The following is a 16435-nucleotide window of genomic DNA, read 5'->3' on the forward strand; positions in this document are numbered from 1 at the left end:
ACTTTTCTTGAAAAACAATACTCTTATGAAGCACGCTATCTAGTAAGCGTACAATTCAATATTACAATCTTTAAGTTTTTTCATAACTCTATTTGACCAAGTTTTAGAATTATTTACACCATTTTATGTGACCAAAAAATGATTAAGAGACTTTATACCCAAAAATATTAAATTTAACTGTTAATTTAGAGAAAAAAGAGTATTTTGTTTTTGACAATATGCTTTTATACGTTCAGTATTCATATCATTAATATACATACAATACATATAAAAGAAAATGTGCGCTTAAACGTGATCGAAACAGCGACCTAATGATTCGAAAATCCACAAAGTATTAAGGTTAGTTAAAAACATAAAAATAATTTGTATGTTATAACTAAGAATGATAATTATATTTGTATTTTGATAGTTAAACCTACAAGAATCATGACGTCCGAGACAACATCAATCTTTTTAACTACAAAATTGACAACGCCTTTAGCTTCAACGTCTACAATGACAACTACAAAGAAAACAACGCCTCCAACGTCTACAATGACAACTACAGAGAAAACAACGCCTCCAACGTCTACAATGACAACTACAGAAAAAACAACGCCCCCAACGTCTACAATGACAACTATAGGGCAAACAACGCCTTCAACGTCTACAATGACAACTACAGAGCAGACAATGCCTTCAACGTCTACAATGACAACTACAGAGCAGACAATGCCTTCACTATCTACAAGGACAACTACAGAGAAAACAACGCCTTCAACATCTACAATGACATTTACAGAGAAGACAACGCCTTCAACCTCTACAATGTCAACTACAGAGCAGACAACGCCTTCAACGTCTACAATGACAACTACAGAGCAAACAATGCCTTCAACCTCTACAATGGCAACTACAGAGCAGACAACGCCTGCATCGTCTACAATGACAACTATTGAGCAGACAACGCCTTCAACGTCTACAATGATAACTACAGAGCACACAACGCCTTCAACGTCTACAATGACATTTACAGAGCAGACAATGCCTTCAACCTCTACAATGACATCTACAGAGCAGACAACGCCTTCAACGTCTACGATGACAACTACAGAGCAGACAATGCCTTCAACGTCAAAAATGATAACTACAGGGCGGACAACGCCTTCAACGTCTACAATGACAACTACAGAGCAGACAATGCTTTCAACGTCTACAATGACAACTATAGAGAAAACAGCGCCTACATCGTCTACAATGAAAACTACAGAGCACACAACGCCTTCAACGTCTACAATGACAACTACAGAGCAGACAATGCCTTCAACGTCTACAATGACAACTACAGAGAACACAACGCCTTCGAGGTCTACAATGAAAACTACAGAGCAGACAATGATTTCAACGTCTACAATGACAACTACAGAGCAGACAACGCCTGCATCGTCTACAATGAAAACTACAGAGCAGACAACGCCTGCAACGTCTACAATGACAACTACAGAGCAGACAATGCCTTCAATGTCTACAATGACAACTACAGAGCAGACAACGCCTGCATCGTCTACAATGAAAACTACAGAGCAGACAACGACTGCGATGTCTACAATGACAACTGCAAAGCAGAAAATGCCTTCAACGTCTACAATGACAACTACAGAGCAAAGAACGCCTTCAACGACTACAATGACAACTACACAGCAAACAACGCCTTCAACGTCTACAATGACAACTACAGAGCAAACAACGCCTGCATCGTCTACTATGACAACTATAGAGCCGACGACGCCTTCAACGTCTACAATGACAACTACAGAGCAAACAACGTCTCCAACGTCTACAACAAAAACTACAGAGAAAACAACGCCCCCAACGTCTACAATGACATCTAAAAGACAGACAACGCCTTCAACGTCTACAATGACAACTACAGAGCAAACAACGCCTGCATCGTCTACTATGACAACTATAGAGCCGACGACGCCTTCAACGTCTACAATGACAACTACAGAGCAAACAACGTCTCCAACGTCTACAACAAAAACTACAGAGAAAACAACGCCCCCAACGTCTACAATGACATCTAAAAGACAGACAACGCCTTCAACGTCTACAATGACAACTACAGAGCAAACAACGCCTTTAACGTCAACAATGACAACTACAGAGCAGACAATGCCTTCAACGTCTACAATGAAAACTACAGAGCAGACAATGCCTTCAACCCCTACAATGGCAACTACAGAGCAAACAACGCCTGCATCGTCTACAATGACAACTATAGAGCAGACAACGCCTTCAACGTCTACAATGACAATTACAGAGCAAACAACGCCTCGAACGTCTACAATGACAACTATAGAGAAAACAACGCCTGCATCGTCTACAATGAAAACTACAGAGCACACAGCGCCTTCAACGTCTACAATGTCAACTACAGAGCAGACAATGCCTTCAACGTCTACAATGACAACTACAGAGCACGCAACGCCTTCAACGTCTACAATGACAACTACAGAGCAGACAATGCTTTCAACATCTACAAGGACAACAACAGAGCAGACAATGCTTTCAACGTCTACAATGACAACTACAGAGCAAACAACGCCTTCAACGTCTACAATGACAACTACAGAGCAAACAACGCCTTCAACGTCTACAATGACAACTACAGAGCAGAAAATGCTTTCAACGTCAACAATGACAAGTACAGAGCAGACAATGCTTCCAACGTCAACAATGACAACTACAGAGCAGACAATGCCTTCATCATCTACAATGAAAACTACAGAGCAGACAATGCCTTCAACCCCTACAATGGCAACTACAGGGCAAACAGCGCCTTCATCGTCTACAATGACAACTATAGAGCAGACAACGCCTTCAACATCTACAATGACAATTACAGAGCAAACAACGCCTCGAACGTCTTTAATGACAACTACAGAGCAAACAACGCCTTCAACGTCTACAATGACAACTACAGAGCACATAACGCCTTCAACGTCTACAATGACAACTATAAAGCAGACAACGCCTTCAACGTCAAAAATAACAACTACAATGCAGCTAACGCCTTCAACGTCAAAAATAACAACTACAATGCAGACAACGCCTTCAACGTCAAAAATAACAAGTACAGAGCACACAACGCCTGCTTCGTCTACAATGACAACTACAGAGCAGACAACGACTTCAACGTCAACAATGACAACTACAGAAATGACAATACCTTCAACGTCTACAATGACAACTATAGAGCAGACAATGCCTTCAACGTCAACAATGACAACTATAGAGCAGACAACGCCTTCAACGTCTACAATGACAATTACAGACCAGACAACGCCTTCAACATCAACAATGACAACTATAGAGCTGACAACGCCTCCAACGTCTACAATGACAACTACAGAGCAGACAACGCCTTCAACGTCTACAATGACAACTACAGAGGTGACAATTCCTTCAACGTCTACAATAACAGCTACTGAGCAGACAGCGCCTTCAACATCTTCAATGACAATTACAGAACAAACAACGCTTTCAACGTCTACAATGACAACTACAGAGCAGACAATGCTTTCAACGTCAACAATGACAACTACAGAGCAGACAATGCCTTCAACGTCTACAAGGACAATTACAGAGCAGACAATGCCTTCAACCTCTACAATGGCAACTACAGAGCAAACAACGCCTGTATCGTATACGATGACAACTATAGAGCCGACGACGCCTCGAACGTTTACAATGACAACTACAGAGCAAACAACGTCTACAGCAAAAACTACAGAGAAAACAACGCCCCAAACGTCTACAATGACAGCTAAAAGACAGACAACGCCTTCAACGTCTACAATGACAACTACAGAGCAGACAACGCCTTTAACGTCAACAATGACATCTACAGAGCAGACAATGCTTTCAACGTCAACAATGACAACTACAGAGCAGACAATGCCTTCAACGTCTACAATGAAAATTACAGAGCAAACAACGCCTCGAACGTCTACAATGACAACTTTAGAGAAAACAACGCCTGCATCGTCTACAATGAAAACTACAGAGCACACAACGCCTTCAACGTCTACAATGTCAACTACAGAGCAGACAACGCCTTCAATGTCTACAATGACAACTACAGATCACACAACGCCTTCAACGTCTACAATGACAACTACAGAGCAGACAATGCTTTCAACGTCTACAATGACAACTACAGAGCAGACAACGTCTTCAACGTCTATAATGACAACTACAGAGCAAACAACGCCTTCAACGTCTACAATGACAACTACAGAGCAAACAACGCCTTCAACGCCTACAATGACAACTACAGAGCAGACAATGCTTTCAACGTCAACAATGACATCTACAGAGCAGACAATGCTTCCAACGTCAACAATGACAACTACAGAGAAGACAATGCCTTCAACGTCTACAATGAAAACTACAGAGCAGACAATGCCTTCAACCCTTACAATGGCAACTACAGAGCAAACAACGGCTGCATTGTCTACAATGACAACTATAGAGCAGACAACGCCTTCAACGTCTACAATGACAATTACAGAGCAAACATCGCCTCGAACGTCTACAATAACAACTACAGAGCAGACAATGCTTTCAACGTCTACAATGACATCTACAGAGCAGACAGTGCATTCAACGTCTACAATAACAATTACAAAGCAGACAACGCCTTCGACGTCTACAATGACAAATACAGAGCAGACAATCCCTTTAACGTCTACAATGACAACTACAAAGCAGACAACGCCTTCAACATCTTCAATGACAACTACAGAGCAGACAACGCCTTCAACGTCTACAATGACAACTACAGAGCAGACAACGCCTTCAACGTCTACAATGACAACTACAGAGCAAACAACGCCTTCAACGTCTACAATGACAAATACAGAGCAAACAATGCCTTCAACGTCTGCAACGACAACTACAGAGCAGACAACGCCTCCAACGTCTACAATGACAACTACAAATCTGACAACACCTGCATCATCCACAATGACATCCACAGAGCAGACAACGCATTCAACACCTACAATAACAACTACTGAGCATTCAACGCCTTCAACATATACAATGACAACTACAAAAATAACAATGCTTCCAACATCTACAATGACAAATACAGACATGAAAACGCCTGCAACATCTGCAATGACAACAATTGCATCCGACAGGAGAGTAAATACAATTTCTGAAAAACCCGCGATCGCTTCTGTCTATCCATTCAGGCCTGATGAATGCCTTTGTCCGTGTTCAAAAGTAGGAAAAGGCAAGTGGGATTTCTTACGTGGAATGAATCTTACTCTTGATCAATTAAGAGAAATACTGAAGCCAGAATTAGATCTAATGAAAAAGGAACTAAGTGTCAACAAATCCAATACATCCCTGATGCGTCGTACTAAGATATCAGCTTCAGATGATCGTGTATCGGCAACATCCGTAGGATATGTTGGAGTCGTCTTCATTTGTCTTATTACAGTTATAATTGTTTTCATTGACATTCTCGGCTGCAATGTCGCCAAGTCTAAAAAACGTTCTTGATTACACCTTTACTGAAATGTTTGTGATGGGGTTTTTTTTCGCAAGGGAATTTATGTTATATATTTTGATAAAATTAATGGCAAATGTACATCAGGAACAGATACAACGAGTCTTTTATATAAATAAAGGAAATTTTTTCATACAAAATTATTTTGATTTGAAGGCATAATCATCATCAATTACAGATGATTAACTGATTGATTATTACCTATTTAAAGTCCAGCGGCCAATAATAAATGCATATTCCGGACAAAAAGTATTTACAGCTAGTACAACATATAGGTGGGTACGACAAGTTAGTATGTCAGTGTGTCGGAGGTGACAGATGACTACCACTTGAAAACAATGGTATATTTGATAGAGACAACACAATTATGCTCTTGCAACTTGCCCTCTACGTAATAATAAAATAGTTGTCGCAGGGTTCATAAACGTGCAGAGAACGTAGCCCATTCCCTTTAAGGTGCAACGAATGTAACGTCCTATTCTGACTAGACGTGTCTTTGTTGTTATACATACTCAGGCAAAGGATTTACTGGTGGTTAAAGGAAGATCGATGTGACCATTTTTAATACCCCAGTCACCCTTTGGTTTCTTTGAAATAAAAATAAAGTTTTGATTTATTTGATTTTTTCATGCATTGCGATGTACATGTAAGAAGAAGCATGGCAAATATAACAGGCTTAATCCGTTGGAGGTGTACTGGTTGATTTTTTTAGTGCGGAAGAATGTCATATATCTATCATTTTTATCATCTTTTTGTCGCTGTGAACATCCGTACGTTTTTGATTCATACTTTGTGCCTTTTGTCATGCTTTCAGGTTTGTTTTTTTTTTGTGTTTTTTTTTTTTTATGATTGGTCCGATTAATCAGGACTTTTTTTATCGATCTTTACCCTCCGTGTCCACGCACTAGCACCTACCTTATACGATTCGATAAAAATGTTTAGTCAGCGAATCTCAGTATCAATGTTCATTAACTGATGGACGCCAAACATATAATACAAGCATACGAACTGGGTCACTCTAAAGTATCAAACATTTGCAAAAGGATAAGATTTATACACGAGGGAGACGTTCGTTTAAAACGTGCAATGTTACAGTATACAGAAAAACGAACATAACATTCCAGGTTTATTGCTTTTAATTAATTTTGAAAAAGCATTTGATTCTTGAGACTTTCTGTTATCAATATTACAATTTTTTAATTTTGGTGAATCTATTATTAGCTGGGTTAAAGTATTTTATAATAATATTTCACCCGCTGACATTCAGGGTGGAAATCTTTCAGACTTTTTTCAAATAGGACGTGACTGTAGACAAAGGGACCCCTGATAGCCGTACCTTAATACTTTGTGTAGAAAATATGGCAATCCTGATACGGGGGAATATAAATACTACTGGTATTACTGTACCAAGGATGGAACAATGGTTATCACAGTGTGCAGATGATACTTCACTTGTTTTAGATGTAATTGAACGGTCCTTAAATGAAACTTTAACTGAATAAGACTGGTATGCAAACCTTTCAGGGCTTAATGTTATTTTTTTCAAAAACACAGGAAGTTTTAATTGGGAGTAAAACATAGCGTAGTGATATTCTTTGTCCAAATATAAATTTATCCTAGAGTACAACTTTTAATTTATTGAGTATTAATTTTGATTCAGATATGGTCAAAAATGCTTGGGGATATTACACAATCATCTAGAGGGGATGCTGTTAATTTGATTTATCTCCAAATAAAACAATATGTTTTAACTGAAAATATTTTTTAAAGGCTTTAACATTGCAGACAGTGCAAAATAGAATAAAGTCTCTATACAGCATGGAAAAACTAATTGGTGTTAAAATAAAATAGAAGATATTTTAACAAGAGTTGGAATGTTTTTGCCTTACTTTTCAGTGATTAATCAATTATTTTAGAATGTGTACGTGTACATGATTTAGTGGAAATAAATTTGTCATATGATGTATTGAAATTTTTAATTTTTTTTTTTCTAAATGGCTTCCGATAGTGGTGGAGGTGTAATTACTCAGAGAGACAAAAACAGTGATATAGGTGATCTTAACATGAATTCATTTTCAGTGCTCCAGTATGATCAATGTATTTTTGAGAATGGACCCCTAAATGAGATATTTGGAGAGTATTTGCCCTAAAACTCAGACTTTGTTCGTGTTTTTACCGAAATCAGTACCCCAAGTCAACAAAAAGTAAACAAATCATTGAAGACCCATTGGTGGCCTTCGGCTGTTGTCTGCTCATTGATCGGGTTGTTGTCTCTTTGACATATTCCCCATTTCCCTTCTCAATTTTGATGTCACAAACAATGGCCACGATTATGATGAATTCACATATTCCCAACCCTCGCAAGAGTCAGTTTTTGTTCCCCAACAAGAATTTATTGCAAAACTAGACCATTATATTGCTGATCTACCAAAAGAAATTTATATTTCAAAACCTATTGGAAAGACAAATAACTCAGAAGATTGCCCGACATGGTATCGCAGTATCTAGCTAGTAGAGCAAAATCTATACAGGGGTGTCCCACAGGGAAACTTTTCAACAGAGAGTCTACGATGAAAAGCAGTTCTACTTGTAAATATGCTAGGGATTGCTATATCTTATATATCTAGGGATTGCTATATCTTATATATCTAGGGATTGCTATATCTTATATATCTAGGGATTGCTATATCTTATATATATTCCTGCAGGGTAATAAAACGCAAATCGATGTAGTCTTCAGAAAAGGTGACAGTCAATTAAGTGTTGTTGATTATAACAGCGAAGTAGTTTTTAATGAAATTCTCGAGATGCGCGCAAATATTCATATTCTATTAGAGTGTCAGAACTAGAAAAATCAGGTCAGAAAAATGAAAAAGGTAATGAAAACTTGCAAACTGGAAACAGTAAACTTCGTACGCAATATTTAGATTTAAATGAGCAACTCGTTTCTCATTTAAGGGAATATGAGAGAAAATCAACACAAAACGATGCCAAATTTAAAGTGCTGTCCAAGTCGACAAAAACATTAGATGACTTTGAATAACTTTCAGAAAGATATCAAGACTATGAACAGCGAACTAGATAGACATAACAAATTACAATCTACAATACAAAAAACATTAATTGAGCTATGACTAATTGATACACTTTCTTACTCATCGATAACTTCTCTTGTAAGAGTATCTGGTGAGTTAAATGCAGCATGTCGTTACACTCTGCCGACACGAAAATGTCTCTTGTATCAATGAACATTTAAATGTGCAGACCACCCCAGGAAAAAATAACGGTACGGAAGTAACCTTAAAAGAAAGTGACCATTCATCATCGCCAGGAGACTATTCGACACATTATGTGTCTAATCCTGAATTAGATCAGTTAACGGAAACATCGAAAGAAGGTTAAAAAATATACAAAGACAAATAAGAAGAACACTATAACACATAATTAAGACGATAATCAACGTCAGTACATAAAATCTATTCATCAAGACCATCATGTATTATTTGTGAAGTTGATACAGAATATTTATCAACAAGGTCTTGGTATAGACACTTTTCAATTTGTTTACTTTATTATATAGGTGCTGTCAAATTTATATCAATCCAACATCTCCTTTTGTGATTATATTTGTATATATATTCAACTTATGTTTTAAATGGTATGCTAAATAGATGTAGAGATGTACACTTTAACTGATTATGTTAAAGTGGGAGTCCTATTGTTTGTATGGCAACTCTCTTGGTAACCCAGCTTCATACCACAAAACCGAAGAAAATAGTTGTAGTGATCGCTGTTCAGGGGATACCTCTCAGATGTGTGGTGGAAATTGGAGAAATTCAGTCTATAAATATGAGTAATTGATTTTTTCTGTGTTTCATTTTGTAATAATTTATGTTTCACACCTGTGGTGATTCTATATATAACGGTCTGAGTAATAATTGGTCTTGATAATTGTGAATATATTAATCTTTCACATTCTCATACATAAAGATTAAAAAATTACGTTTAACGACTGTGTATGAGAGAGACGAATGATTACAAGGGGACATTCAAACTCATCAGTCGAAAACAAACTGACAATAACATGGCAAAAAAAAGAAAAACGACGAAAAGACAAAAAACAGTACACAAAACACAACACAACACAGAAAACCAAAGATTGAACAACAAAAACTTAGGGTGATCTCATGTGCTCTGGAAGGGCAAGCAGATCCTGCTCTACATATGGCACCCGAAGTGTTACTCATGTAACTATGTACAAACCAGGTGATAAGTCCAATTCCGTATTCACAGATTAATTTTGGTACTCGCGTAGGGGTAGACAAGAGTCATTTATCCACGCGTAACCTTTTTATGACTCATTTATGGATTTAATCAATAGTAACACAACGAGTGTCATTGGAAGAGTAAAACATACTGGCCTTTCCAGAAATACTTTTGTTTTCCACGGTGTTGGTGGGGTCATTGTTGCTCATTAATTTATCACGTAAGTGTTCCCTATGAAAAGATCTGACTAATAAACCTATCAAAACCATTTAACTATGTAAACAAATCTAACTTAAGCATGTGTTCTGAAATTATTTCAAAAACATACAAGTGGAAAATATCAATTAATATAAAAAAATATTATAATGAAACTAAACTCTGTGAAAAAAATGTGTACTTACAATACATAGTTTTTGAGTAATAAAATTTTAAAATTCTATAACCAATCTGGTAGGTGTCGTCTGCCAGAATGTTGAGAAAATAGGTGAGGTAAGAAATGATTTTACCAAAGATATGTACATCCCATTTCATTTTTTTTTTCTTTTCAAAATTTTAAGATATTCAATTTTCAATCATTTATAACAAAGAAGTTGAAATAATATGCTTTTGTTCTAATACAAAAATAGCATTATTTACCCTGGCCTCCATCCCTGATCTAAAAATGTTGGTGTCTAGGGATTATAGAATAACCTTGGTACTGTATGGTTACAGAATATTTTTGATCGTAGATCGCGGTGAATTTTCGTCTGAAGCTCTTAGGTTAAAAAAATTACCAAAATCATCGTATTTTGTCAAAATCTCCAAAAATCAGCTGACTTTTTAGCCTATGATATACTATTATGAAGATAATTGTTTTTGAAATAGACTCATTTAAGAACCAACATGTGGCCTTTTAATATATTTAATGAAACAGTTAAAAATTCAAGGCAATATTTTGCCAAAAGTGAACCTTGTTAATAACTGATTGTGTCTTTTAGCGTATTGCGACAAATTGACTGAGTATGGATTCGCATAGCATCTTATCCACGTTAATTAAGAGATGATTACCCTGTTGGTGCACTCGGTTGCGCTCCGTTTGAAATTCATGAGATTCTCTCGGGTTTTGTTTTCTTAACTTTTTTGTATTACGGATTTACAAGATTTGAACTTTTTGATAAGAAGATAATCAAATTAAAAGGAATCATCTTTTTGATGTTTTACAAAATGTCCTGAAAAATCCGAATATGGATATAGAATATTGCTACATGTATCATAAAAAAAACACTTACAGAAAAAGTTAAAGAGTTTGGACAACTGTAATATTTGATCCTCATATAGATTTTTCAAAACCAATGGGGACTTTTTCCTCTTTAATATCTAAAGAAAAAGTTGAATACAGTTAAGATATTATTTAGAGTAAGCTTGATTGTCCTGTATTTTTGTAAAGTGTTTTATAATTTATGGAAATGAAACGAATACAGAGTTGTTTAAATATTAAGAAAAATAAAATGTGCAATCATAGTCATAGTCAAAGAAGGGAAAAAAACATATCAAAACGCACAAGACAAACAAGCGGAGCAAACCGGGGTATCTTACATCTAAAGCAATCTGATAGGAAATGCAAGCTCTGAAATATCTGACGAACTGAAAGATATATACTCCATATCAAGGCGCTGCTGGAAAGTTGCTACATAGAAATAAAACGTTCACAATTAGGAAATTGAAATCATATCTTTTGCTGTAAAGTTTGTTCTCAATCGATCCTCATTGTCAATATCTAGATGTAAGGAACATTAATAGTAGCATTTGAATTGCAAAATAAGCCAAATGAAGCTCACTTAACTTTTTTTTAATTTACAATTTCTAATTTTACATAAATTCTGCATTTTTTCCGTACAAAGATTTTGAACAAATTATATATAGCAGGCGGAAATGTTTGCATGTACGGAAAAATATTGGGAGGGGTGTGGCAATTGTTGAATCAGTGGGATTCCTATTCCCTCCCCATTTTGTTTCCAGCAAGAATTTGATGAATACATTGACAATGATATTTCAAGGTCTCACGGTCGTCCAATCCATTTTTTTATACAGCACATACTCGTATCGCTGTATCAAAGCGTCGACCAAAAAAATAATTCCATATCCGTGATAGAGACTTCATACACAAATAAATACAATTTAACAGTTAAAAATACTAAGTAAAGATTAGTATTTTGTTTTTTATAATGTGTTTCATATATTTTCAGGTTTAAACATAAAAATCTTACATCACAAATGTTGCCTACAATTTCATATGAAAAAAAATATCTTCGGTTATAAAAGACATCATATAATAAATTTCAGGTAAAAAGAAAAAAAATAATTAATTGGTTATAATTCAGAACCATTTATACTTTGATAGAAACACCGACATCAAGTACAGAAATTATTACGTCTGTGGTGATATCTATCGTTACAACTGCAGAATTGAAAAACAACCGAAGGTTTAACTGGGGCAAAAACAGAATTGACAAAAGACCATATTTTGTGCTCGACCAGTAAAGTCGAGCACAAATTTTACTCAACTAGACTCGACATTATTTCGACAGTACTTAATTGTACTTAACTGTACTCGACATTGGTCTTGACTTTACTTAATAAGTCTGATTCAGTACTTTATAATCTTGGTGCAGTCTGAAATGGTCTCGATCAAGGCTCGACCAGTCTCGAACTGACTCGACCACTCTCGAATCAGTCTCGACCAGTCTCGACCTGTCTCAACTAGTCTTGACCTTCAAATTTAGTCTTGACTGGTCTGAATCAGCCCATCTAACTAAATTAAATATTGATCTTACAAAATTCCAGGTCATTTGGTAGTTTGGTTCATTGCTGTGAAATTAAAGCATTTAATTAATAGGTAAAAAAAAAGCTAGAATTTTTTAGTTTTGATTAAATTCAGATAGTCATCTTTAATTTTTTTATAACTTTTTCAAATCAACTTGGATTTTCATAAAACTCTACAGCTATCTCAATCATACATTGATCTTTCAGAATGCCAGGTTGTTTGGTAGTTTGATTTATTGCTGTCAAATTCGAGGATTTAATTGATAGGTAAAAAAAGCTAGAATTTTCAGTCGGACTGAATTCAGATAGTCAACTTTAAATTTGTTTATTACTTTTTCAAATTAACTTGGATTTTCATAAAACTATACAGCTATTTCAGTTATATATTGATCTTACTGAATCTCAGGTTGTTATGTAGTTTGGCATATTGCTGTCAAATTTAAGGATTTAATTAATCAAGGTGAAAAAAGCTAGAATTTTCAGTTCGGACTAAATTCAGATGGTCATCTTTAAATTTTTTTATAACTATTTCAAAGCAACTTGGATTTTCATCAAAATCTACACCTATCTCAATCATATATTGATCTAATAGAATGCCAGGTTGTTTGGTACTTATCATATTTGACAGCAATATGCCAAACTACATAACAACCTGGGATTCAGTAAGATCAATATATAACTGAGATAGCTGTATAGTTTTATGAAAATCCAAGTTAATTTGAAAAAGTAATAAACAAATTTAAAGTTGACTATCTGAATTCAGTCGACTGAAAATTCTAGCTTTTTTTAAATATTAATTAAATCCTCAAACTTGACAGCAATAAATCAAACTACCAAACAACCTGGCATTTTGTAAGATCAATGTATAATTGAGATAGCTGTAGAGTTTTATGAAAATCCAAGTTGATTTGAAAAAGTTATAGAAATAATTAAAGATGACTATCTGAATTTAATCAAAACTGAAAATTCTTGCCTTTTTTTACCTATTAATTAAATTCTTTAATTTTATAGCAATGAACCAAACTACCACATAACCTGGAATTTTGTGAGATCAATATTTAATTTAGTTAGATGGGCTGATCAGATCAGTCAAGACTAAATTTGAAGGTCAAGACTAGTCGAGACAGGTCGAGACTGGTCGAGCCTTGTTCGAGACCATTTCAGACTACACCAAGATTATAAAGTACTGAATCAGACTTATTATGTAAAGTCAAGACCAAAGTCGAGTACAGTTAAGTACAGTTAAGTACTGTCGAGATAATGTCGAGTCTAGTCGAGTAAAACCTTTGATAGGCTTTACTGGCCGAGCACAAAATATGTTTTTTTGCAGTTTGTAGTGATTGTTACCAAGTTCAAAAAACGTTTTTAATTTCATCTTTACAAAAATAGTTCCCGATGGTGTTTTTTGTTATATTTCTATCACAAACATATATAATTTAATCAACTGTTATCTTGATTTGTGAAATTTGCGCAAACAGCATACAATGACATACGTATGAACAGGTCTGTAAGAATAAATTTATTCTAGCCATTTGTTAAACAGGGACATATATTTCGTCTACACTGTAGCTTATCACAGTTCGTTTCACGGAAATACAATTTATTAGATTGGTAACCATACCATTGCATGTATACACCAGAAACAGATAAAAATCAATGGAGAATGTGTCCATATGACAATGAATGATGACCTCACTTGCATATAATAAACAATAAAGGTTAGATAAATAATATACAGAGCTCTGCATTTACAATTTTATCACTGTACTTATCACTGCATTTATTAAATATAAGCACTATAGTGATGTTGGGTTTTTTTATCTTCTTCTTGCCCTTGTTTATACTAGTGTTCGGCCTTTGTAAAACACTGAGTTAAGGGTGTACTAATTGGCAATAAGGGATTTCCTTCTTTGTTTGGTTTTTTTTTAATTTTTATTATTTTTATTTTTTATTTATATACATGATATCTCTAGAAAAGGGTTTAAGGAAAAAAATCCTGTAATTTCAGTTAATTTGTTTTGTAGTAAAAAAAGATATTTGTTTTATGTTAATCAAATAAGGAATTTGCTGCATTGAGTTGTTTATGCATGCTAAATAAACATTACGCCGCGTTAACAAAATACCCGTACATGGCAATACTTAACTATATATGTAAATAAACATTACGCCGAACTAACGAAATACCAGTACATGACAATGCTTAACTATCTATGTAAATAAACATTACACCGAGCTAACAAAATACCCGTACATGACAATGCTTAACTATCTATGTAAAAAAACATTACGCCGAGTTAACAAAATACCTGTACATGGCAATACTTAACTATCTATGTAAATAAACATTACACCGAGTTAACAAAATAGCAGTTCATGGCAATGCTTAACTCTCTATGTAAATAAACATTACGTCGAGCTAACAAAATACCAGTTCATGACAATGCTTAACTATCTATGTAAATAAACATTACGCCGAGCTTACAAAATACCTGTACATGGCAATGCTTAACTATCTATGCAAATAAACATTACTCCGAGCTAACAAAATACCAGTAAATGCCAATGCTTAACTATCTATGTAAATAAACATTACGCCGAGCTAACAAAATACCAGTAAATGCCAATGCTTAACTATCTATGTAAATAAACATTACGCCGAGCTAACAAAATACCCGTTCATGGCAATGCTTAACTATCTATGTAAATAAACATTACTCCGCGGTAACAAAATACCCCTACATGGTAAAGCTAAGCTATCTATGTAAATAAACATTTAGCCGAGCTAACAAGATACCAGTACATGGCAATGCTTAACTATCTATGTAAATAAACATTACGCCGAACTAACAAAATACCAGTACATGGCAATGCTTAACTCTATATGTAAATAAACATTACACCGAGCTAACAAAATACCCGTACATGGCAATGCTTAACTATCTAAATAAATAAACATTACGCCAAACTAACAAAATACCAGTACATGGCAATGCTTAACTATATATGTAAATAAACATTACGCCGAGCTAACAAGATACCAGTACATGGCAATGCTTAACTATCTATGTAAATAAACATTACGCCGAGCTAACAAAATACCAGTACATGTCAATGCTTAACTCTATATGTAAATAAACATTACGCCGAGCTAACAAAATACCCGTACATGGCAATGCTTAACTATCTAAATAAATAAACATTACGCCGAGCTAACAAGATACCAGTACATGGCAATGCTTGACTAAATACGTAAATAAACATTACACCGAGCTAACAAGATACCAGTACATGGCTATGCTTAACTATCTATGTAAAAATGTACAATTTTATTTACATGCACCATATATAAAATTTATACCTTGTTTAGAGCGTGCATAACGATGAAATGTTTTCCATTTTTCTAAGACCAAAAATGGTCTTGCCTAAGAAATTCATGAAATAGAAAATCGTACCATGCTACTGGTATCAGAAAAAAAATAGTAACTTTCTACCTTTATAAGACTATTCTGGATTTACCACCATCACGAACGCTCAAATCCGAATATGTTAAAGCAATCTGAGTAGTAAGTAACAAGTTTACTTAAACAGATGACCATAATGCTTGAATGTTTTCGTTTAGAATGCAAACCTATGTGTATGACTTAAATGCAATAACTTGAGACCTTGGCATTGTAAACAATGAACAACCTAGAGAGTTGTTAAGTAAAGGTCCGAAATATCAAATTCCTCAACCCATCAATTTGAGAAGAATTACAGGTTACTGATGGGTGAAGTTGAGGACTTTCCAGAAAATGAATAAAGTGC

General features: G+C 35.1%; 1 protein-coding gene across 1 annotated transcript; it reads left to right on the plus strand.

Moving 5' to 3' along the window:
• Positions 1-495: 495 nt before the first annotated feature.
• Positions 496-12060, plus strand: LOC127720771 (mucin-2-like). The gene is made up of 2 exons (XM_052227523.1): positions 496-5193; positions 12055-12060. The coding sequence occupies exons 1-2, from the start codon at positions 496-498 to the stop codon at positions 12058-12060; spliced, it is 4704 nt and encodes a 1567-aa protein (XP_052083483.1).
• The last annotated feature ends 4375 nt before the right edge of the window (positions 12061-16435 follow it).

This window comes from Mytilus californianus, unplaced genomic scaffold (genome assembly GCF_021869535.1).
Source record: "Mytilus californianus isolate M0D057914Y unplaced genomic scaffold, xbMytCali1.0.p SCAF_11, whole genome shotgun sequence".
Lineage (NCBI taxonomy): Eukaryota > Metazoa > Mollusca > Bivalvia > Mytilida > Mytilidae > Mytilus > Mytilus californianus.

Bases quoted from the DNA above. Each gene is read 5' to 3' on its own strand.
- LOC127720771 (XM_052227523.1), top strand. From the start codon at position 496: ATGACAACTACAAAGAAAACAACGCCTCCAACGTCTACAATGACAACT.